The sequence below is a fragment of the Thunnus maccoyii genome, chromosome 3 (assembly GCF_910596095.1).
Source record: "Thunnus maccoyii chromosome 3, fThuMac1.1, whole genome shotgun sequence".
NCBI classification, from domain to species: domain Eukaryota; kingdom Metazoa; phylum Chordata; class Actinopteri; order Scombriformes; family Scombridae; genus Thunnus; species Thunnus maccoyii.
The window spans coordinates 25,840,870-25,864,845 of NC_056535.1; the positions used below are offsets into that span (position 1 = coordinate 25,840,870).

A 23,976-nucleotide genomic window follows, 5' to 3' on the forward strand; every position below is an offset into this window, starting at 1 on the left:
ATTACAAAACCTGGTGGAACTGACAGACGTGACGTTACAGACGTTTTGTCTGTTTATTGGCATGTTAAATGAATAACAACATTACAAAGGTGAAAATGCTGATTAATTGCTTATGGGTCATAAACATGGAAACATAAAACTGAATGTAGTGCAGCCATGACAGTGAACATATAAAGTCTTTTTTATATAAAAGATGACTATTATCAATATTCAGGTCAGATACGGTCGATCAACAGAAAATTAATCTGCAACTTTTTTTATTATAATCACTGAAGTTATTTTTTGAAGCAAAAACTCAAAAGCAAAAACTGTTAAATCATTGCAAATGAATATCTTTGGGTATAGGAGTGAAGATGCTGCCCTGCACTCTGAGATTTTTCTTTTTTTTTTAAGATTAATTGAGAAAATAACCAGTAGATTAATCAAAAATTAAAATAATATTTTATTGTTGTTGTTGTTATTATTGTTGTTTTTAAGGGTTCTATATCTCAGTAGTTACCTTGTATCCCTGTATTATTATATAGGCTACCTGTACTACCTCTATCGATAGATAGATAGATAGCCAAGACATATAAATCTATGTATGTATGTATCTATCTATCTAACTATCTATCTATCTATCTATCGAGATAGTATAGGGAGCCTATGTAATAATACAGGGATACAAGGTAGCTACTGAGATACAACAACAACAATCAAATAATGAACACAATCAATTGGTCTAAAAAAAATGTCCACAAAATTCTGAAAAAATGTCTTTAAAAAGTCCCCAGAGCCCAGTTTGGCATCTTCAGTTGACTTGTTTTGTTGGACAAACAGACCAAAGTAACTAATATACATTAATTTGTAATGGTATAAACAGAGAAAAATAGCAAAATCGGTGAATGTTTGGAGTTTTTGCTTTAAAAAATAAACGATTATAATCAAAGTCGTTGGAGATGAATTCTCTATTAATTGACTAATCGATCTGAATAATGATAATAACATGAATAGATTTTTCTATTACGAGATTCCTCTATCAGTTGTTTTTTATTTATTTTAAAAAATAAAGACAGAGTCCAACTTTTCGTTTATTGTAGTTATTTTTATTATTATTATTATTTATGCGTTTTATTTTCATTGTAGTGTCATTTGTATTATGTATTTGTGGCCCATATGTCTCATTTATGTGTGTAGGCTGCTGTAACACTAATGACCTACATATCTATCCATCTATCTATCTATCTATCTATCTATCTATCTATCTATCTATCTATCTATCTATCTATCTATCATTTTACAGCAAACTCGTGTTATTTCGCTGCACAATACGCACCTACATTTATTCAGTTGCCTTTAACAGCCTGAAAGTTTTATTTGCAACAGACTGTACACAGTTTCTGAAAGGCAGCCCCTGATAGGAAATGAACGTTTGCAGCATTTACTTCCTGTACGTGAGCAAACCTCTACTCTGGTCACGACAGAGCAGAACCGAGAGTGAGGTCGAAACCGTAAACAACCTGACGCTAACTCGATAACGATAAACGCAGGGACTCAGGTGATCTTTTTTTTCTTCTTCCCGTCATACGCCCACTCTAACACTGAACTATGGCTGTAAATTGCTGCAGGTGAGGAGGGAGGGCAGAGACATGTCAAAACATGGGTGGAGTATGCGAGCAGGTATAGACGCACCTTGGAGTTAAAGATAACTTTCCTACAGATCCGTAGAGAGAGTTAAACGAGTCTGATGCAGGTCATGGAGACGAGGTAAGTCTGCTTTAGTCCTCACTGTTCTCACTCTTCTTTTACACTTTTCTTCCTGTTCTTCTGACTTCTTATAGTTTTATGACGGAAACTATAACTGCAGCTATAGACTTAGCACTTTCACTATAAGAAAAGAGAAGTTAATGCTGGACTTTTTTCTGATCCACAGAGTTAACGAGCATTTTACAATCAGTTTTAGAGCTGACACGATTGTAAATCGATCGATTGGTCAAGCAACAGAAAATGATCGGCAACAAGTTTAATATATTAAATCATTTTAAAGCAAAAATGTCAGAAATTCAATGATTCCTGCCTCTCAAATGTGAATATTTGCTCATTTTCTTAGTCTGCGGCGAGTGGCAACAACTACGACTCACAAGCACACGCACGGTCTGCGTGCGCGCTCTCGGTGTTACACCGTATTTGGTGACCCATAAGATTATGTGACCTGCAGTGTTGGCAGAAGATCCTTTACTAAAGTGAAAGTATCAATACCACAATGTAAAAACACTTCATTACAAGTAAAAATCCTGCATTTAAATTCCTGCTTAAAGTACTAAAGTAAAGGTACTAATTTTGCTGCAAAATTAGTACTTTTACTTTAGTGCTTTAAGTACATTTAGCTGCTAATACTTCTATACTTTTACTTAAGTAGGATTTTATGTAAACCCACAATTCATCAAATCCACAAGGGCTCTCAAGCAGAATTTCTGCAGACTTCCAGAGAGTCCTCTCAGGGTGCAGATTTCACCAAACTTCACTTGGGAAATGAACCATAACCCTGTAGCAATACTATAAAGTGACTATGTAAAGAAAATAGTACTGCTAACTATTATTATCAATTATATAAAACAATAATAATAATAGGATATGTAAAATATTTACTTTTGATGATATTTGCTGTTTTCACTTGTGACGTAGTGAGGTATAATGTACAGACAGAATAGACTTATAGGCTTAATAACGTGGATTTCTTTATTATAATCAGCTAAACTAGATGGGCAAAGGTTGGTTTTTGTCCATCTACAATATGAAGGTCCTCAGTTGAGGTTTTAATGTGAATATAATATTAGCAGTGCAGCAGCTCATGTAAAAGGTCTCACTGAGCTCTGACCAGATTTGTTGAGAGTAAAGCAGCAGACCTGCTCCTATCAGATCCATTAAGAACTGAGTCATTTCAAGTTATCTCCATGGAAACACCAGAGGTCTGAAGTCCTGTCTCAGAGCACACTTTTATCCCCTTGCAGACTTGATGTGATGACATTTAACACAGTACGTACAACTGAAGTCTGCAAGGGGTCAGTCCACTAGTCCAGAGGGTGGACATTTGGATTCAGCTGAAGTCTGTTAAACTGCAATACCACTGAGGGTCACTAGATGTTGGCTCCACTAGACTCCCATTCAAAAAGCATCAACTTCTCTCATGAAATACTAGGTCAATACATTTTTTATGGTCTCAATCTCTAAATTCAGACCCTCTAAGTGCTGGTGGTCATTTTGGAAATTATTGCTCCGTTAGTAAGATTTGAAGACTTAAACTATCTTAGATGTCTGCCGTGTGGGCGTTGACAGTTGGCTCACTTGCTGCTCTCCCGGTGCCAGGAATTGCACTGAGTCAGACTAATTTTGCAATATTTCTGTTAATTTAATGCTATTTTAATAACAGTATCTGCTGTGTCAGTCATTTAATGTGTGTACCACTCAGTGTTCCTGGTAAGTTAGCGTTAATACATTTCCAGAGCGTGAAAAGAAACACCCTGCACTCCTTATTTGGAAGGTCCTGGCTCCAGACAGAAAAGATGGCACCGACCATAAGCAGCAATTCTGGCCTTCAAACTTTTTTTTTTTTTTTAAATGTTCTTTATTAAACAAAATTTGAATACAGAGAACATTCAAGTTCCATCAATCAATCATAATAAAATAAACAACATAAACAAAATGCCAGGGGACATTATTCATTCATATAAATACATTAAAGGAGATGCACAAACAAAAGCTGTCTTGACAGTTTTCATGTATTGCTTGGTTTCATTTTCAAATATAATAAATAAGAGTTTAGTGTTATTAAATTTGGATTTGTGGATATTAAATTATGCTAAAAGAATGATTAGGTTGATAATATTATGTTCTTTGATTGTATTGTCATTACATTTGTTGAAACCAAACAAAACATCCTCTTGGCATAAAGTGAAATCAGAGTCAATATAATCAATAATAATCTACTCCAGTCCTTCCACAGCTGTTTGGTATGGGAACAGTGCCAAAACAAATGAAGAAGTGTTTCTGGGAATGGATAACAAAATGAACAATTTATATCCTTTTTCAACTTGACAAGATAATTATTTGCTGGGTAGTATCTGTGTATAGTTTTAAAGGAGACCTCTCCTATTTTATTAGTCAATAAATACTTGTAGGGGAAATTCCTTTCCTTTTGTAAAGCTGTTCCAGGAAGTAACAACAACAACAACATAGGGAACAGAGACATCATCACTCTGAAATAAACTACGTATACCTCTGTTGTTATTTTTGGTAGACAAAGAGCATATCTGACCCACAGGAGTATCAACTGGATTCAGATCCAGTGACACAGATCCTCGTTTTGCTGCATCTTTTAAGAGCATTATAATCCTAGAAGGGATTGTATCTATAACTACAGCATATTCCTTTGGAGTTACATGTATACCAAACTTAGTGAGGAATTCTGAGTAGCTTAGCAAAAGCCTAGCAAGATAATGTTATTTGTTAATGGGCTTCAAACTGGCTCCAATGCAAACCAATAGGTGACGTCACGCCTTGCTATGTCAATCTTTACATAGTCTATAGCCTTAAGTGAAAGGAAATTCAAAATCTTTTGTTTTTGTTCTTTGGTTTTGGACTGTCAGTCAAACTATTTGATAAAGTCAATGTTGGCTTTAAAGAATTGTGATGGGCATTTTTTTACTATTTCATAAACCAAACAGTCAATATTTTGAGAAAATGGCAGATTAACCAGTGATGGAAATAGTGCCACTAATGATAATCTCTGTCGATAAACTGTCGATTATTTTCTTGGTCAATGGGTTAGTTGTTTGGTCTATAAAATGTCAGAAAATGGTGAAAAAATGTCAATCACTGTTTCTCAAAGCCCAATGTGATGTCCCCAAATGTCTTGTTTTGTCTCAATCAACTAGTCAACAACCCAAAGATATTTAGTTTACTATCATAGAAAACTAAAGAAACCAGAAAATATTCACATTTGAGAAGCTCGAATCAGACAATTTGCCGACTATTATCTTGATTAATCAATCAACCGGTTGATCTATAAAATGTCCAACGATCAATTACTTTTCTTTCGATTAACAAATCGATGACTTGACTAACTGTTACAGCTCTAACGTGTTCTTCTAAAAAGCTCAACACTTCTGCTTGCAAACGTGATTTCTAACTGACCCTTTGAACGTGTGATGTGCTTTTCTTCTTCCTGTAGTTGTTCCACCATGGAAACACAGACAGAAAAGCAAAGGCCCAATTATGGCCAGTTGATCTCTGTTACTCGCAAGGATACAATCCGTCTGCTGGAGGTGTACGTAAAGCGGAGCCTCAGCCTAAATGACGGAGCTCTGGGGGAAAGGAGGGCTAAGAGGAAAGAAAAATGGGTGACAATGCCAAGAAAGCAAAGACGACATTCCAGCGACCCTTCTCTTCACTGGGGTGACGAATTAACTGACGGGGAAATTAGTACATTCGCCTCACCCGAACCTCCCAAAACCCAGCCTGAGATACGTCCCGAGGAACCGAAGAAGCCGACCAAAAAATCTAAAAAGAACAAGAAGCCCTCATTGTGGAAAAGCTTTATGGGTTTGTTCTCTCGGAAGAGTGATGATGATCAGGAGGGTTCATCAGAGATGCCCGAGGCCACCCCAGCAGAGCAGGACTCTGATACTGGAACCACCTGCCTTCCCACAACTCCAGTCACTGTTCAAAAGAAGAAGTCCATGAGAAAAAAATCCTTAAAAAGAAGGTTCAGCAAAAAGCGTCTGTCTATGATTAAACCAAACAAACCTAGTAAAGATCTCAACCCAGCTGACATCACCGGGGTTGAAGGTAAGTTTGAGGATTGATCATAACAGGAATGAATCATTTAATTTAATATCAGAAGTGATGTTGACATGACAAATATTAACTTACAAATAACTGATTGTTGCTTTGAAGCTGTTGTAAGTGTGGAAGCAACATATTCCTACTATGAGAAGGTATCAGAGGAACTGGAAAAAATTCTTCACGAGGTCAAAGAAAAAGAGGAAGTTGAATCGCTCACAGATGGTAAGAAACGGTTCCTCTTCTCGTTCTCTGAGCCATCATTAAAGTGTGAATGTGTCAAGTGCATGGCAGTGTGAAAAGTTGTAAAATTGTATTTTTAAATATTGGCATATAAAAATAAAATAATATATTGCATTTCCCTCCTAAATGTAGTAAGTGGAAGTTATACTGTCATTTCTCTTGGCTTTACATTTGTGTTGTGTGTTATTTCCCTCGAAAATGAAATAAATGTACCGTCATATTTAATCAAATAACTGCATTGGTTTTGGTATCGTGAGAAATACCACATGTTACAGTCGTCAGGTGACTGATCATACTTTCCATTGCTTTTGTTTTTTGCTTCACAGAGGAAGTAATTAACCGGATTATTGCTTTGACAAAGGAGGAGGGAGACGCCATAGATTACAAGGTTAGTATTCATTAATATTTTAAGAAAAAAAATGAGTCTGTGAAACTCTGAGTTGTATAAACTCTGTATTTATAGGATGAAGTGTCTCTGCCATTATCAGGTTGTTTATAAGATCAGGCGCTCAGTTAATTATTAAGCAGTTAACGACAGTCAGACCAACATTACATATCATATATTTTCATCAAGCCAGGTGCTTGACAGAAACAGAAACCAAAACCCATCAGTGGATCATAAAGGAGATTATACAGTCAAGATAGTCAAAGTGCAAATTCAATGATGCTTTTATCCAGTTACATACAGTATCATCAGTCAGTGCCTTTCATGATCTGTCTAGAATTTCTATGGTGCAAATTTCCTCTTTTCCTCAACCTGCCCCCTTTATCCCTGCATGAGTTTAATGTTTGCTACTGTAGGTGTGCCAAAAGTAGTAGCAGTGATAACAGTAGCCGAAGTGTAGCTAGAGTAAGAGAGAAAAAGGTTTGGGGAGTGAGATATACTGAGTCATGAGTTCCAGCTATGCAAAATACAGCATGTCATGTGACTGGCTTGTATTACGGTCTGGTGAAACTGCTGTTTTTGGAACGTCTGGTACTTATAAAACAGATTTTTTAAAATGATAATGGCAAAAAAAGCACTGAAATTATGCTGACGGGGCAGCACGTGATATGACATCATCTGCGTTTAGCCAGTTTCCCGCTGGAATAAAGCTATTTTAAGGTGTAGTTTTCCTCTTACCAGGGAGGTTTAGAGGCGGTGAGATCACCGGTGGGTCAAAGTATACTGCAGTTATTGACATCCTCCCTTTCCTTATCTCCTCCAGCTGAAAGACAATCCTACACTGAGCAACTTTTTCCAGGGGATGTCGTACTCTTCCTTCCAGAAGTTGGCTGATGCCTATTTAGCGAAAGAGACAACGCCGACCCACAACCCACTCACTGTCCCCCCAACAGCGCCTGAGCTGGTCAAACTGGCCTTTACACTGGATTTTACAGCCAGGATAGCAGGCCTCTCCAGACAGAATATAGGTCACATTACTGGCCTGGGCAACCGTTATCTAAAGGACCGATTTGAATACGAACAGGTAAGAATTAGACCTGTGGAGAAGAGCACTTCAACATAAAGGGTAGACAGCTGTAGTCTTTTTTGGGGATATTATTTATACCACTTGTAATTAAATGATTCTCTCCTAAATGCTTTGACTGGCATACCAATAGGTTTGATTTAAAACTTTTTTGTTTTCTTTTGCAGGCATGTACAGATCATCCATGGTCCGACAGCGACGACTGAATGACAGCCATGCAAAGCAAACACACAAACGCTTTACTCTCAAACTTTTCTCAGCACCACAGATGAAATTAAGGAAGTGTTGCAAGCATGAATTCCTCTTTACCCCTTTATAAGAACACAAAGGGAACCAAACGCAATATTTATGTGAAAGGCTGCTTATTGTTGCCATTTTCATTAGATGGTAGTTTGTTTGTTGTAGTATTTTCTGAAAGAATAAGAGTGTAATTCTGTTTCAACAGGATGTTTGCTGAAAAACCAGTTTGATTGTCTTTTTTTTTAGGTTTTCCTGTGTTTACAACTATCCTTCTCATAGCGAATCAACTGAAAAACGTAGGTCTTACAAAACACAGTCTTACAACATGTAGCAATGTTTCAGAATCACAAATTGGTTCTCAGAGTGACACTAAAAATGTGATGTGTGTTGACAAATTCACCACCAATGAATTTGATGTATTGTACATATTAATTTGTAATAATTAATATAATTGAGTAAAGTGTTTACCATTGATGTACATAAGCTAGGCACAACTGTGCAATAATTTTTACTTTTTTAGGATTTTAAGATGAGAATGTGACTAAACTGTGACTTTTTTTGTTTTGTTTTTTTATTTGATTAAGAATGCTGGCATTCAAAAAATCAAATAAAATAAATTTAATGCACAATTTTGTGTCTTTTTTCCATCAAACATCACCATACACAGACACACTATATATTTTGCAGCTACATGTATGTAAGATCAAGGCTTTACTATAAAAGGCCTCACTAATGGCCATCAGGAAAATAATCATTGAGCAGAAATACTTATTCTCTACGAAACCCACTCTTGTAGTTGGTTGGACTTTGTTTAGAAGAGGGCAAACATGTTTGAATAAGTGCATCTCTTTTTATGGCTGTTTGTGACGGCACTGGTATTTTCCACAGCAGCAATTGTGCGGGTTTCTCCAGAAGACGTAGTAACCTAGTTGTGGAAAGTTCAAGGAAGAAGCAAGACTCCGGTTCAGCCACACCTCTGTTATCTCACTACATACCTCCTAAAGTGCAGACAAAAGCCTGCAGCATGTGTGTCTATTCTTAAAAGTCCATTCCTGCAATAACTGAGACTGAAATTAACACGTCTTGACAATAATTATTGCTTCCACATGCATGCGAGTTGATCAGTTAGAACAAGTTTGCTTTGTTATTAAACCTTTGCACAAATGCAGTACAAGTATTTTTTTTTTTTTTACCTTTTTTTTTTTAAATTTTTCTTCTGCAGATAATATAGATACAAAGATGGGTACGAGTACATCTGGGAAAACTTTTGACTGGTACTATATAATTATGTAAATATTTTTTTTCTTCCTCTTCCTTTTTTTAGAATGTAAATTTACTTCTTTATTATTATTTCAGCCCATCAGTGGGGATGGTGGGGTGGGGGGTTATGCAGTTGTGGTACAGCATGATGCCATACAGTCCTTATACAGGCCTATGTGATGAACTTAAATGACCTGTTATGCATCCACACGTGGATACACTCATGTAAAAACTCAATAAAGAAATAATCGCCCCCCCCAAAAAAAATCAGTACAAACCAATAAATGTGGTTTTACATAACAGTATTGTAGACATGAAAAAACATTGTTGATCCCGGGCGGACAGTCTGGCACGCAATTATGAGATGGAATGTGACAACATGTCAGTTGTACGGCTGAAGCGTGCAGTGATGGATCTCACCTGTGGAACAGGTTCCCCTACAGGCAGAAGACCTTTCCAACAAAACAGAGGATGGCCTTAATATCCTGCCAGAACTAATGGGCTCACAGGGGACTTTGGTGCATCCAGTACGGTGCTACGCAACACATGCACTCACATGCACCAGGGAAAAGAAGGCAGCAGAGGCAACTGGAGAGAAGATGAAGGGACTGTTGATATTATTGTGAACAATGAAGCTAAATGTATAATGTTTTCTTTTTAACTTCAGAATAGAGTTGTTTTAGTTTGTTTGTTTCTTTTCTTTTCGGAATATACAAGTTAACACACACAGTCTGTGTTTGTCTCCTGGATGAACACAAACACAGGTGACAGTGAGGTAAGAGAAAAACAGGATGTGCAAGAAAGCAGGTGGTGGAAAAATTAAGGCCAAATTGTTACCAAGGAGTACTGAACTGTTTTGAAAGGTTCAGTGACTAAATAAGTCGTCATGCAATCACAGTTGAATAAATAACAAACAACAAATGATTAATTGTACTGTGATTGATGACTCATCACATTTATACAATAGTTACAACCCTGACATGAGCACGGCTGCTGTGAAGAAGACCTTTTTCACGGCAGACACTTTTGACTCATCATAACAGAGAAAGCTCAGATGTAATTAAAGGATTATGTTGTACTGAGGCGTCCTCACGTCAACATGGCCCTGCAGACAGTATTAACATGTTACGCAACTTAAAAGTGTTTTGCCAAATAAAAGTCTTATCATGAGAACAATCAATAGTGAACAAGAAGAAACATTACAATCTATTTGAAGTAGTTTCACACCTCGTCAGTAAATTCACAAAAAGCATTTAAATTCATGTCCGTGCTTGACAGCTGGGGTAAAACAAGGTTTAATCTGTATTTTGTTACTCTACCAACTGTAACTTAAAAGGTATTTTTTAACTACACATTCACAAACAATATGAACAAACCTTTCACACCATTAAAACACTTAAAACTTAATGATTTAGTTGTCTCCTCGTGTATTTAATGACCTGACAGTTGTTTGTTGAGTGACCGCAGGTTCCAGTCCTGTTATGGTGAAAAGGTTACCTTTGTGTTTGGATCACGGCTTGTCCCTTTAAGCTTTTGCTATTATGTGGTTTCAGTTATCTGACCAACAGCAGGAAACACTGACCACATGCAGGGTCTGGATTGCCTAATGATGATGAGTGGCCCAGTCTAGACTATTTTTAGCAGGCAACAAAATAGCTTTCAACATCGAACCCTGAAACCCAGACAATTTATTTCTGGTAGTGTAATGGTGCGGTAATGTCTTTAGGAGTTATTACCTTTGTACAGTAGTTATTTGTAAAGTCTGTTTCAAACCAGTTAAAAATGACAAAAAGACAGTATGTTTTGTGTAAACCTTTTACATTTTTATTGCTTTTTAAGCATGGAGAAGGTAGATTAATCAAAGAGTCCGAAGCCCATGTCTTCGTCTGACTCTTCTGATTCCTCTTTCTTCTCTTCCTTTTTCTCTTCCGCTGGAAATGAGAGGGATTAAAGACAAGAGTCAGTGCCAAAGAAATGTGTCAGGAACTCTTATCTATAATAACCTACATCATTAACGAATTAAACTTTGTTCTATGACTGCTACACATTTATTTGAGAGGGCGTCACAGTTTTTGCATTGCTATTATAATGTAGTAATAGATGATAATGTTACTAGGCAATCATACAGACACTAAAAGACATCCGTTTATCAATTTGAGCTAAGAATGAAAAGGTGTATACGTACCAGCAGCAGGCGCAGCCCCTGCTCCAGCGGCCCCACCAGCACCAGCGGCAGGAGCTGCTACAGCACCACCTGCTGGTACGGAGGCTAACTTGGAGAGGCCTGTGGGGGACAAAAAACAAACATTTTTAGCCATCTTCAGTGAGCAACACCTTGAAATCTTCAGTTGTGTTCAGAGAGAGGCCTTTACCTGAGTTCATGACTTCATTGATGTCTTTCCCACTCAACTCACTAATGACCTACAGAGAAATGCAAATATTTAACTTCAGCCACAAAGCATTTGCAGTGGACACAAGACTTGTAACTGCTATATACACACACACACACACACACACACACACACACACACAGTGGTTGAATGGTATACCTTGTCTAAGCGTTCGTCATCGGCCTCAATTCCCACGCTGCCCAAGATGGCTTTGATGTCCTTTGCGGAGGGGCTGGTGTTCCCACCGAGGGCAGCCAGGAGGTAAGCGGCCACGTAACGCATTCTGTAGACAGAAGAAACAGATTACAGGTGAACAACTTTTGAGTGAAGCAATGCAATATTCCCATCAAGTCTGAGAAAGTAAAACAACAGAATTACACTTGAAAGCGTTCAAGTTTCAAGCTTTCAACCAAATAGACAATTGACACACATCCTTCTTTATTTTAGTGAACTAAAATACACCAGAGATAAATAAAGAAGCTACTTGTCTTTTAAACAAGTAGGTTTATTTTTACCATTGTCTCATATTGTGAATTCCATAACTTAGAACTATTTTGTCTTGGACTGCCAGTATTGGTAGGTTCCTGGTGTTTTGTGTTGACACACATAGATCCGTAACACTGGATCAAGATATCACAGTCTCTGGAAAAAAAACCTACAGATCTTGTCTGATTTTAAATATCTCAACATCACTGTTGACTCAAATCTGTCTTTGACGTCACCATAAAAAGAAGTAATGATAGATTTAGTCGGACACATTTCAAACTAACAAGGAACTGTGTGACCACTAATGCAGCTAAAAAGTTCATGAATACAATGATACTCCCACACATCACATACTATCTGACAAGATGAGGACACGTCAATAAAACCGTACTAAAGCCAATAGAATCGCTGTACAAACAAAACAATAAAAACACTAGACAAGAAGCTACAAGGATACCATCATTGTAATATTTTGAAAAAGCACAACTTACTAAGTTGGGAAAAAATGGTTAAATAGAGTAGACTGTGTCTTGTTTTCAATGTATTACACAATATGGCTCCTCCACCACTCTGTATTTGCATCACATTAAAAACAAGCCGAACTACTGGAGCAGCAACTTACACCTTGAAGACAAAGTAGTTCTGCTTTTTCCTGTCAGAGCCACAAGAAACGCCTAAGAAACTGTGTCAACTACCATTCATTCATTCTCCACTACATTAAGAGCCTGGTTCATGAGAAATCAAACTCATGAACACTAGAACAGTGAAGTGTTTTTTCATGTTGTCTTATTTGTCATTATCATGCTTAATCTAAGAGCTGCTCCTGCATATCACAGGCTCTTTACGTAATATTCACACTTCACCAGGCCTTAAGATTGTGTTGTCATGTTATTTGATGACTTGTTGATTGTTGTCATGCTAGTGTTGAGTTTGTGTATCTAAACAGTCATATTTCTTGTCTCTATGTAGTGTGCCCTCTGTTTGTATCTGCATATTTTCATTGCTTTTATTGTAGATGTTCAATGTTTTTATTTGTAACATTTGTACTTTCAACTATTTGCCTGCCTGGTGACTACAGATGAAAATAAGCCTTTCTGACTAACACTGGCATAGTTTCAGAAATGTTATTAATATGCATTGTCCCTATAAAATAAAGTAATAAAATAAATAATAATGAAACATAAAAATGTGCATACATACAATATCTGCTTTTTTGTAATGTGCTACTGTGGCCACATTCATTAAGCTGTTTTGAGATGCTACTGGTGGTTATTTTTATTATTTACTGATGAGCTAATTATTTTCACAATTAATGTTTTGGTCTGTAAAATGTCCGTCACAATTTCCCAAAGTTGGTATTTTCAAATTGTTTTGTCTGACAGTCCAAATCCCAAAGATATTCAGTTGACTTCATACAAGACTAAGAAAACCAGCAAATCTAATATTTTACCATTATTGTTTTAACTATTTCTTTAAACAATTAAATGATTATTAATACATGTTGCACCTGAATATTCTGTCGATGGACAAATCTATTAAGCAAGTAATTTTTTCAGCTCTAATCATGGTATCATGTTAGACACTATACTGCTGGAGTGGGAGTATGCATTTTCTTCCTTTTCTATAAAAAGGACTGTTATCTTTTAATCTGTCCATTATTTTCTCAATTGATTAGTTGAGTGTGAGAGTGAAAGAATAAAATGGCTCCCCAAAGCTAAGGTCAAGCTAAGGTCTTGTTTTGTCCACAATCCAAAAGATATTCAGTTTACTATCATAGAAGACTAAAGAAACCAGAGAATATTCATATGAGAAGCTGGAACCAGAGAATTAACATTTTTTTCATAAAAAATGACTCAATTATTCATCAAAATAGTTATCGAATAAGTTTAACTCTAGTATACTGTCACTCAGAAACATCTCACTTTTGTATTTCACTTTAGTGCTTTTAATCACCACTAGGAGTCTGAAACACAAGCTTTCCCCAGTTAGAGGGTTTTATTTATAACTGTGCCAATCACTTAATGACTATGTGGTGTGTTTAAATCAGTCCCTCCAGGAAACTGATTTTGCAATTGCAATATCTGAGGCAAATTCAAGAAATCTACACACTATTAGCAGGAACTGGCAATTTTGCTAGATTACTGCAACTCTTCCAGATGAAATTACCAAATCAACAGACCGCATGTGATTTGGTCCTATTGTTGCATTTCGTGTTGCGGTAACTCGAGCCATCGCAGCGCAAATTCAGCAAGGATTCAGGCGTTAATAGATTTTAAAATGCATTACTGACTGATCTTTTTTTTTTGGTGCTAATATTGAGGTGAAAGTTTATTTAATAAAGGCTATTTTTTTCATATTTGAGCCCATGGTTCTCATGTTCAGAAAATTTAAAATTAGCACGAAAATATACTTGTTTCTGTGATATGCGGTATGCTTTTCATCAAAGGAAGTGATTACATATGATTCATTATTGGTAGCAGTTTTATCAAAAGTTGCATTCTTTTCCTTTGCATGCATTTTTTCCCCAATTCCCGCAATTTTAACCTAAAAAGAGCACATAACACATCGCAAATTGTATCGCAACTTTTGAGAAAGGATGCTTGAGAGAAAAGAAAAAAAAAAGAAAAAAAATCAAGCATTTTGGGCTGCAATAATTACAAAAAGTGAAATCCCGAAGGTACAGATAAATGAAGTAAATACCGTGAAGCAGGCATTAAATAACAGTAACTACTTCAGAATACCTTACTAGGACTGATCGTATTTATTTTAGACTGAGTATGTGTGACAGGGAGGAGCCCAGTTTGATGTTAGCTACCGTTAGCTTTGCTGACCGTATATATTAGCTTTAATTACACACGGACAGAAAGACAATAATTGCAGAAATCAGGTTTGTATAACACTGTTTTGATCTGTAGACACCACATCTGCAACACTAGCCGCGTCACGTGAGATAAGAAATGACAGCAGCAGCAGCAGCAGCAGCATGGCACGCGGGTGTTTCTGTCTGTCCTCCATTTGTGACAGAACAACGAGCCTCGTTTCTCCTCCAGAAAACACACGTCTATCGGCGATTAGAAGCCACAGTCGAGTAAATATCGTCTTAAAAACATTTAAACGTTGATTCGTCGACACACACACCGTTTAAATGCTTGTAAATTTAACTTACTTTAAGTCTAAACAGACACGAAACGTCGGTCACGCTAGGAAATCCGGAAGAGAGAGATGGGCGGTACCGGAACTTGTAGAAGTGTGGAATGCGTCGATTTTATTGGTCCATTTGGATGACAGACGTGACGTGTCATCCATGGTCAGAATACGTATTACTGTATGTCTTCTAAAAAGTAAATCTTTATGATCTCTTTCTATAACATTTTTTTTAAGAAGTAGCGGGTTTTTTTTTTAAAATAAGAACGATAATATATTTTCTCATCATTGTTGTTGTCAGAAGTTATGTGATGGAATGAAGAAAGTATGTAAAATCTGTAAAAACGGGTTGGGTATAGGCCATGGTATAGGCGATGAAAATCCCTTTTGCACTTTGGTTCTCAGTAATCTGCCTGAATCTTCTTGTTTGCAAGCCTTCATCTAATCTGCATTCTATATTTATTCCTAGATACATTTTTAATGAAATCACAATAATTATTTCAAGAAGACAACCTGGCAGCTTGTAAAAATCTCTACAGGTTATCTTAAAAACGATGTTTTGTGATTATTATGGGTACAATTTATTGAAAAAAAAAACAAAAAACAAAACAAACATTCTTCTTTATCTTTTAAAAGTGAGAGACAGTTCCTGTGTTTTTCATGCTTTACTGTGAGTGCAAAAGTAGGTCTTTTCCTTAAGTAAAAGCAACAATACCACAGTTACAACTAAGTCCTACATTCATAATGTTACTTAAGTATTAGAAGAATGTTTGATTTCATGCCCCCTGCGATTGCATGTACTTTTGGTGTGTTCTCTTGCTTTTTGTGTGTTTTATGTATAGATTTTTTTTCTATCTTCTTCTGTGTGAAGCATCTTTGAGTACCTTGAAAAGTGCTCTATAAATAAAATGTGGTATTATTACAAAGGATTATCATATTAGGTGTGTTAGGCCTATATGTATGTATGTCTATATATCCTAAATGCTACGTATGTAAAATCTGAATCTTCAAAGTATTCGTCAAATAAATGTAGTGTACAATATTTCTCTCTAAAATGTAGTTGAGTAGAAGTGGTGTATAATGAAAACACTCAAGTACACACTATACTGTACGTTTTAGTGCTAATTTTTGTACTACGTTTTTCAGCACTATATGCAAATACGACAATTCTGTATCTAATATGATGCCGACTTAAAATTAAATCACTCATGTTTATAATGTTTGAAACTTGCTTGCTGCAGTGTCATAAGTCTAAACATAACATGGTAACTATGCTATAAATTACACAAATGAAGGACAATGACCAGAAAGTGGAGATGCTACAAGTTTTTAAAAATGTGCAATAATAGCAGAGTGTCATGTGCTATAGTAGGACAGTACAATGATCCAGTTTCTTGCGTACATTATTTATTTCCATCAAATCACAGTCAGAAACACAGTTCAGAAATCATCATTACATCATCTCTAGTTATGACGTGGCTCTGAATTGATTCTTTGCTGGAGATCTGTAATACCACATGTGCTTAAAACATTGTAGAAAACACAAAAAAGTGACAAAACAAGCGTAGTTAATGTATTAACAGTTGTTCTCTTATCAGACTACAATTCAATCAGCTCCTCCTGTCTCTCCTGACTGAAAAGCCAGTCGAACAGAAAGACGACTGAATCTGTCACAAATTCTGCAATCTTGTTCACGTTTGTCACATACCACACTTTATAACAAACTTCTGCCATCAACACAACGAAGAAAATGGCCAAGACCCCGAGAAAGATGCGGTCCATATAATAGTTTGCTTTTTCTCTGAAAGTCCACTGCTCCCAAGGTAGTGCCCGCCGGGCCTCGGTGTATTTACTAAAGTGTAGCAAGACCTTCTGTTCATCATCCAGGTCTTCCTCTGGAGCCTCCACATTTTCGACACCCTCTGCTTCATCAGTGTCAGCCATTTTTAATGCTGCAAATGTAAGTTTTCCTCAGTCGCCTAAGGATATTAAAATGAAAAAAAATATTAGAAAGACTGGTGTATTACAGATAGTGTTTCTTATAAAGCTGTCTTAGAATGAATATTAAGGGTCTTACCTCAAAGTAGACAAGTCTTTAAGATGGGATGAAGATAAGGTTCACACACAAAATTGAGACTCTTGGCTTTTTGTCTCCTCACCTATCATGCTTGTGCTCCTCAGGTTTCGGTAGGCCGCTGACCACAGGAGAGTGGTGTGAAGGCAGTAAATGCCAGGCTGATAATGCGACACCTGCCTCACTAAGACGAGGGCTGGGGATTAGAACACACTCAGCAGTTTCAAATCCCTCAACAAGGATGAAGGTGACAGATGGTAAAATAAGTATTACTGTCTTTGTCAGAGAGAGGCAGACAGAGACAAAGAAATAGAGGGTGGAGGTTTCAGATGACAGCATGTTCATGTCAAACTATTTCAACCTTACAACTCTCAGGTGGTCAGCCTACCTGATGTGAATGAACTTTAATCTGAGTAGAAGAAATGTCTTGCTGGAGCTCACTGTAATATTTACAGAAAAACCTGGTGTGTTAAACATTTCAAATGACAAAAACATTTAAACTCAAATATTCTAAACCAGATTTTTTTTTCTCTGTGTGTGAAAATGTGTGACTGAAATCAGGCAGAAGTCAAGCTGATGACAAAGCAGAACTGACAGCTTCAGCAGAAGCTTTAGCAGAGTTGGAATAAATCACTTCAACATAATGCTCTGTGGGTAATTTACTCAAATGCTTCAGAGCCTTTCCAACATGCTGCCACAGCTATTGAAATATGGCTTAAACTAGCTGAATTAGCTGAAGAGGTGCCTGCATTCTGTGATAAAGACTAATGGTTGGATTGCTTTGTCGTTGCCACAATTGTGTTTCATTTAGTGATTTCATTGGCAATTTGCATTCCAGGCTAGGCCTTTTCAGTTCTATTAAATGGGTTTCCACAAAGCATTTCACAACACACTGTACTCTCTATTGATCCTACTCAGTAAGTCCTGCTACTCTGAGTCTTCTGCTTTTTGCTCACGTGATTACTCAGAGACCAAATGTGAGTAGTTGCAAATCTCCTTTTGGAAATTAACTGAAATCAGCATATGTAGATGTGAAATAATAATAGTAATGAGACATGTTAATAGTCAAGCTATGTATGTTTATTCTGGATAACAAGCTTTTTAAACATGAAATGTTTGTTGTACTTTATATATATATATATATATTACAATTCAATATGAATCAATTGAGGAAGCAATGAGTTTTTAAAAATAATGCAGACTGAGACTGATGGGAATAATATTATTTCCCTGATTGCAGGCACATTTTCTTCAGATCTGACTGGGTAAAAAGAAGGTGAATGGGTCAAAAATGAACTTGTCCATGACTCAATGAAGTGCTTTGTTATGTCTGTTAATGTGGTGATATTTTTGAACTCCCTTTAGTGTCACAGGGATTCTCCAGTCCTTCTGGCATGTTTACATCCACTTTCTCAGTCAGGGCAGGTGTGCTGGTGGGGTACGGGGTGGGCTCTGTGGACTTACATAACATGCAACGATGAGTGATCTGGATCAGTGTGACACGGAACCGCTTTATCCTGAATGCATAAACCAACGGATTTAGTGCTGAGTTCACATGGGACATGAAAATGCCTACATACATGGCAAACTTAGGTATGACACACCCTGGGCAGAAGAAAGTGATGCAGTTCATGATGTGTATTGGCAGCCAACAAACAACAAAGAGGAAGACCACCAAGGCCAGTGACTTAGCCAACCTCAGCTCTTTCCTTAAGTACCTCTCTCCATCACAAGTGGCTTCAGCACGTTGGTTAAGCTGTCGCCGGATCACCCTAAAGATCTCCCCATACAGGGCAATCATTATGGTCAGCGGTACCACCACCCAGCCGAAGAAATTGAAGTACACCATGTAGTCCATCCTCATCACAGTAGTAAATTTGCAGATGATGTCGCTGGAACTGCTGAGGTTTTGTTGAGCATCACGGTTATTCCAGCCAATCATTGGAACCAATCCAGTGAGGAAGGACAGGATCCAGCACAGACAAACGGCCACATATGCCCTCCTCTGGGTCACTATGGTGCAGTACCTGAGCAGGGTTATTGGGAAAAAAATGATGACAGGTTTTTCAATCACCTAAATGCACGCATGCATACTACTGAAGTAGTATTTATTTGAACAAATGCCAGCCTACATATTTATTATTCAGAGACATTTGATCAAGTTGCTGCTTTTCAGATTAGGACCCAACTGATAAAAAATGAAGTAGTATGGGCGACTGCCAAAATCCCCTAACAAACTATGCCTATGTCAGTTATTTAGGCAGACAGGGACATTTTAATTTGCTTAAAAGCTTTTGATGTCCAGCCCATTGATTTGCATTAAACCAAGCAACGATATATGGTGCCATGTCAGACATCAACACTTGGAACCACCTCCTCTTGATTGACTACCTGAGGCTAAAAGCACACATTTAGCTCTCTAATGCTGAAAGCAGTAAAAAATATTTTGCATCAGACACTACTGGTCCTACTATTATAACTATTTATTCTTCTAAAATATTCTTGGGACACATTAGGTTAAGAGGTTTATTGTAAAACTAAGGGGGGTGGCTGTTGGGGAAAGAGTTCAACTGGTTTTGTTGATGTTGGTTCTGAGAACAACACTTTTGTCATGTTGGGCTGTAAAAGATAAAGGTTGCTTGTTAATATCAAAGAGATACATGGGGTCAAGTGTGTATTTCCAGTGAACTTAGCCTGATGAATGAACATGTTCAGTATATTTCAGTGAAGGGATAGTTTGAATAATAGTTTGTTTATGTCAGCAAACTGGACTAGACTGGAACACACAATCACAACCAATCAGGGATGATATTGACATCCACTTCCTCTTCTCAGTTATGAATATTTTATTGCTCTTACCATAAGAACTGACATGTCAATTACTGTACAGTATTGATACTGTAATACGAGTGTTATCACAACATCAACAACCAAGACCTACCAAACCAATCTTGACTTTCTTCTAATAAGTTTATGTTTATATCATAAAAAAAAAAAAAAAAACATTTCAAAGGAACATGTGACCAATTGATTTTACAACAGTTTCTCACCTGGTTGGAATCTTGACCCGCAGATATCGGTCGATGGCGATAGCGAGCAGGGAAAGGATGGAGCCCTGGGTGATAATGAGCAGCAAGCAGGAGAGGAAGAGGCAAGTGTAGAACTGAGTGTTAAATCCCAGACTGATGATAATGGCCAGAGGGATGACCAAAACTCCCACAGCAATGTCAGCCACCGCCAAAGACACGATGAAGCAGAAGGTAGTGTTACGGAGAGCCCGGTTCACACACACCACCAGCACCACCAGCACATTCCCCAGCACAGAGGCCAGAGCGATGGCTGTCTCAATGGAGATGTACATCATGTCCACATGCTCCCGAGGCTTGATACCAGGAGAGGAAATCATTTTCACTACTCAAAGATGTTGCTTACCTTTTCTCAGACTGTAAAAAAATATAAATTGGTTGTTGAAACTTCTTGCCTCTGCTCTGGGCTTTGCTTCAGCACAGAACCATCTTCCATTGTGTGAGTTCTCTAGATGAAAGAAGAGTACTTTTTCTCTTTGTCACATTTACACACTGAGTGGCCCTTCTACTGATGACTGGATGTTGAACGATGAATCCTCCGCATGTTTGGGTATCAGTGCATCACCACTCTTCTACATCCTTCCTCTCTCTTACTCACTCTCTCACTAGTCTGTAAAAAAACGAGTCATAAAAATCAAGGGGAGGGACTTTGATTTCTGCAGTATGCTGCAGTAATAGTTGTGCTCACATTAAGTGCATGATTTTGATAAGAACTGTGGTCTTCATGTAAGAGCTGAAAGGACGCATTTTGATAAAACGTGTTAAAAATAACAAGCTCTTAGCTGAAGATGGATGCTTTAGAACTGATTTTATCTTACTGTGTAAGTAGAGGAAAGCGCAGTGCATAAGATATATCTGAGGAACAGTGTTGCTATATATATGTCAAATGATACAGATACTGTATCATTTGACTTTTCCATAACTCTTAAATAATAACTCTTCCATATCAAGATCAGTCACAAAAACCCTGTATTGGTCAAGCTCTAATGTGCATAAGTAAACCTAAAATTTAGATGCACAGTTTGAAGTTACTCCTGATCCAGTTGGACTGCAAAAGGAGCCCTATTAGTAATTTGATAATTCTGTTCATTTGAAAAATGCTTAATTGCAAATTTGACCCCATCCAGTAGTAAGTCAGTAATCCATGTATTACATGAATTGACAGTATTAACGAATGCCAATTCTACATACATTTTATTGTTGTAACGAATGATGAATCCAGCTTTGCTGCACCTTTAGCCTTTGTCATGTCATGTTGGTCGATTATTGTTAGACTACATCATCTTTAGTATGACTGCATTCTCATCCTGCCTTAAGGATCCAAGCACACATACACATGTTCCACTTTAATCACTGCATCAATATCTTAAAAAGACATGGGACTAACTGGAGTGATGTAATGACAGATTTATGTGAATTAGGTCCAGTTTATCACTATTTCCATCCGCTAAGATTAGAAAATACACATTTCAGCACATTTTGCTTTTAATTATAATTATGTACATCTGCTGCAAAAAACTTATTTTGTCATCTTTGAACATCAATGAAAGTCATAGCAAATATTTAACTCTCATTGTCACAGGCTTGCATTAAATTTCATATGCACATTTTTTACATTATATCTCCAATTTTTTATGTAGTTCTCCACACAGCTTAAGTCTAACCTCTCTAGAAATTGGACCCTGCTGGGTAAACTGCCGATATAGATCCAAATGTTCAATTACTTACAAAAACTTAATTTAATTGTCCAGCCGAGGATGACAAGACTTTGGCAGCAAGTATCACTGAGCCAGCAATCATTGAGATGGTCTTCAGTTGCTTTAGAAAGCAGATTTAATGTCTGCCTGTAAATACATTCAGTCTCCCTCTCTCTCTTTTTTTCCTTCTTTTTTAAAGGAAGCGATGACTCAGGATGTTTCTTCGGGATATTGCCTCAGATCTCAGGCTCTGGTCTATGCATTGGAGTGTTTGTGAGCAGTCACTGAATCAGTTTTATTAGGCCTCTAGTCTAAATGCATTAGCACTTCTGGAGACGCAGTAACTGTAAATGTCAAAAATGACAAAAAATACAATACCGCAGTATGTATCAAGTATCTGTCGAGGACGCCGTTAATCAACTTGAACTGTTTGTTACTCTTTTATTGGTCGCCAATTTTAGTGAAAAGCTTTGTTGCAGTTAACTTTTTTCTTCTTTTTTTTATTATCCTCTTGCATTAATTCAGTAATGTAAGATTATCTTTTGTGGTTGTGTGGTTACATATTAACAATTAATGTAACATGACTGAATTTGATTCTTTGTACCATCAACTATTGATTGTCAGTTGTCAGTATCCAAACACATCACACTGTTACAGATTGAAACATTTTGTAGACTTGTAGTATACATTAAATATAGCCTCTATGAAGATTTTTAAAATGTCTTTGAATTACAAAACACATTTAAATTTAAAACCATATAAACATATGCATAATATTTTTTTTACTACTGATATTCCTCTGCAGAAGACTCCCTTTAGTATCACCACACAAGACGTCATTATCTATAAACAGAAGTAATGAATTGGATTACGGCCTCGCAGGGATCCGCTTGCACATGTGCCAAAGGGATTACATGACAGTAAAGCTTCTATTACCGGTTCAAATTAGCAAAATTATTCTCAACATCCTCACCAAGCATTCCTGTTTAATGTAGAATTTATTTACTCTATGCTATACTGCTCCTGTGTGTGTCTATATTAATTGGTCAAACTCAGCTGTTTTCTAAAAGGATATGAGTGTTCAAATTAATAAACTGAATGAGGTGCGGTGAAAAAAAATGTGCAAAACAACTCCCTCTACAGCAATGACTGCAGCTCATGAGATATAGCTTATTATCTTTCTCCATTTGTTCTTTTGTTGGTAAATTTAATGTTTAACTATTGCATGTCAAACAAGTACTGGATTTACTTGTCAAATTCCCCGTTAAAGCTGAGATAGATATCTGTAAATTTGATGCAAAAGCGCAAACAATGACACATACTGTCCATGCCACCTGTGTATGTTTCTTTATTTTTTTTCCATTTACGTTCAATCAGCACTCAACGGGCGACAGAAAGACTCCACAACAGAATAAAAAAAAACAGCACTGAGAAACTATCAAGTATGTCACTGAAATGTTGGAAAAGAAGAGCCTACTTATACTACTAATAGACACAGAACAACTGTTCCTGTGATGTAAGTCCAATACTTACTTTTTGGCTCTGGTTTCGTCTCCTCCAAACTGGTGAAAAACAGCGTGCTTGATTTTTGAGTTTCTTCACCACTCACTGACTCGTTTAATCTCTATTCCATTTTATGTGGAACAGGTAATAGCCAATACAGTCAGTGTGTGTGCTGGAAATAGCCACTGGAAAGATTTTATAGACAGGTGATAACACATAAGGTGTTCTGATAAGCAAATAATATGCAAAGTAGGGTTTATTTACAAAATGCAAAATAGTTCCCTGCACACACTCTGTGGACACCTTCAGAGGGAATTATCATTCATATAACATGGTCACTTAACTGTCAAGGCAAGGAAATGCTGTGTTTAATTAAATCAAGACAAATAATCATGGCACTCAAGAAGATTTAGCTAGTGTGTTATGGTATATAGTAGCTACCTGCTTCCCCTAAGTCAACATTTTCTTCAAGAGGCTTGCACTTAACTAAATATTTGTTGTGATTATGTGAATAATAGGTTGTTTGATCTGGATTATAATGGTAGCTAGCATGTTAACTAACCA

The 23,976-nt window shown here is 37.0% G+C and overlaps 3 protein-coding genes across 3 annotated transcripts; 1 reads left to right on the top strand and 2 right to left on the bottom strand.

Moving 5' to 3' along the window:
* Positions 1 to 1,238: 1,238 nt before the first annotated feature.
* Positions 1,239 to 8,382, top strand: LOC121894450. The gene is made up of 6 exons (XM_042407063.1): positions 1,239 to 1,746; positions 5,210 to 5,826; positions 5,935 to 6,045; positions 6,390 to 6,451; positions 7,272 to 7,532; positions 7,700 to 8,382. Exons 1-6 carry the CDS (start codon positions 1,727 to 1,729, stop codon positions 7,736 to 7,738), a joined length of 1,110 nt encoding a protein of 369 aa, XP_042262997.1. The 5' UTR covers positions 1,239 to 1,726; the 3' UTR covers positions 7,739 to 8,382.
* A 2,451-nt stretch (positions 8,383 to 10,833) lies between these two features.
* rplp2 (ribosomal protein, large P2) lies at positions 10,834 to 15,180 on the bottom strand. Its single transcript, XM_042407077.1, has 5 exons — positions 15,075 to 15,180; positions 11,582 to 11,705; positions 11,405 to 11,453; positions 11,218 to 11,316; positions 10,834 to 10,963 (listed from the first exon to the last, which is right to left on the bottom strand). The coding sequence occupies exons 2-5, from the start codon at positions 11,702 to 11,704 to the stop codon at positions 10,887 to 10,889; spliced, it is 348 nt and encodes a 115-aa protein (XP_042263011.1). The 5' UTR covers position 11,705; positions 15,075 to 15,180; the 3' UTR covers positions 10,834 to 10,886.
* Positions 15,181 to 18,343: 3,163 nt separating this feature from the next.
* LOC121894452 (adenosine receptor A1) lies at positions 18,344 to 20,532 on the bottom strand. The gene is made up of 2 exons (XM_042407066.1): positions 20,177 to 20,532; positions 18,344 to 19,153 (listed from the first exon to the last, which is right to left on the bottom strand). The coding sequence occupies exons 1-2, from the start codon at positions 20,530 to 20,532 to the stop codon at positions 18,460 to 18,462; spliced, it is 1,050 nt and encodes a 349-aa protein (XP_042263000.1). The 3' UTR covers positions 18,344 to 18,459.
* Between the last annotated feature and the right edge of the window lie 3,444 nt (positions 20,533 to 23,976).

What these genes read in the sequence shown, in the direction of transcription:
- LOC121894452 (XM_042407066.1), bottom strand. Translation starts at nt 20,532, where the DNA reads ATGATTTCCTCTCCTGGTATCAAGCCTCGGGAGCATGTGGACATGATG. An exon ending in CGGGTCAAGATTCCAACCAG is followed by an intron (nt 19,154 to 20,176) that starts GTGAGAAACTGT and finishes AACCCTGCTCAG; the next exon opens with GTACTGCACCATAGTGACCC.
- rplp2 (XM_042407077.1), bottom strand. Translation starts at nt 11,704, where the DNA reads ATGCGTTACGTGGCCGCTTACCTCCTGGCTGCCCTCGGTGGGAACACC. An exon ending in CAATGAAGTCATGAACTCAG is followed by an intron (nt 11,317 to 11,404) that starts GTAAAGGCCTCT and finishes TGTCCCCCACAG; the next exon opens with GCCTCTCCAAGTTAGCCTCC. An exon ending in AGGGGCTGCGCCTGCTGCTG is followed by an intron (nt 10,964 to 11,217) that starts GTACGTATACAC and finishes TCTCATTTCCAG; the next exon opens with CGGAAGAGAAAAAGGAAGAG.
- LOC121894450 (XM_042407063.1), top strand. Translation starts at nt 1,727, where the DNA reads ATGCAGGTCATGGAGACGAG. An exon ending in ATGCAGGTCATGGAGACGAG is followed by an intron (nt 1,747 to 5,209) that starts GTAAGTCTGCTT and finishes TTCTTCCTGTAG; the next exon opens with TTGTTCCACCATGGAAACAC. An exon ending in GAGACGCCATAGATTACAAG is followed by an intron (nt 6,452 to 7,271) that starts GTTAGTATTCAT and finishes TATCTCCTCCAG; the next exon opens with CTGAAAGACAATCCTACACT.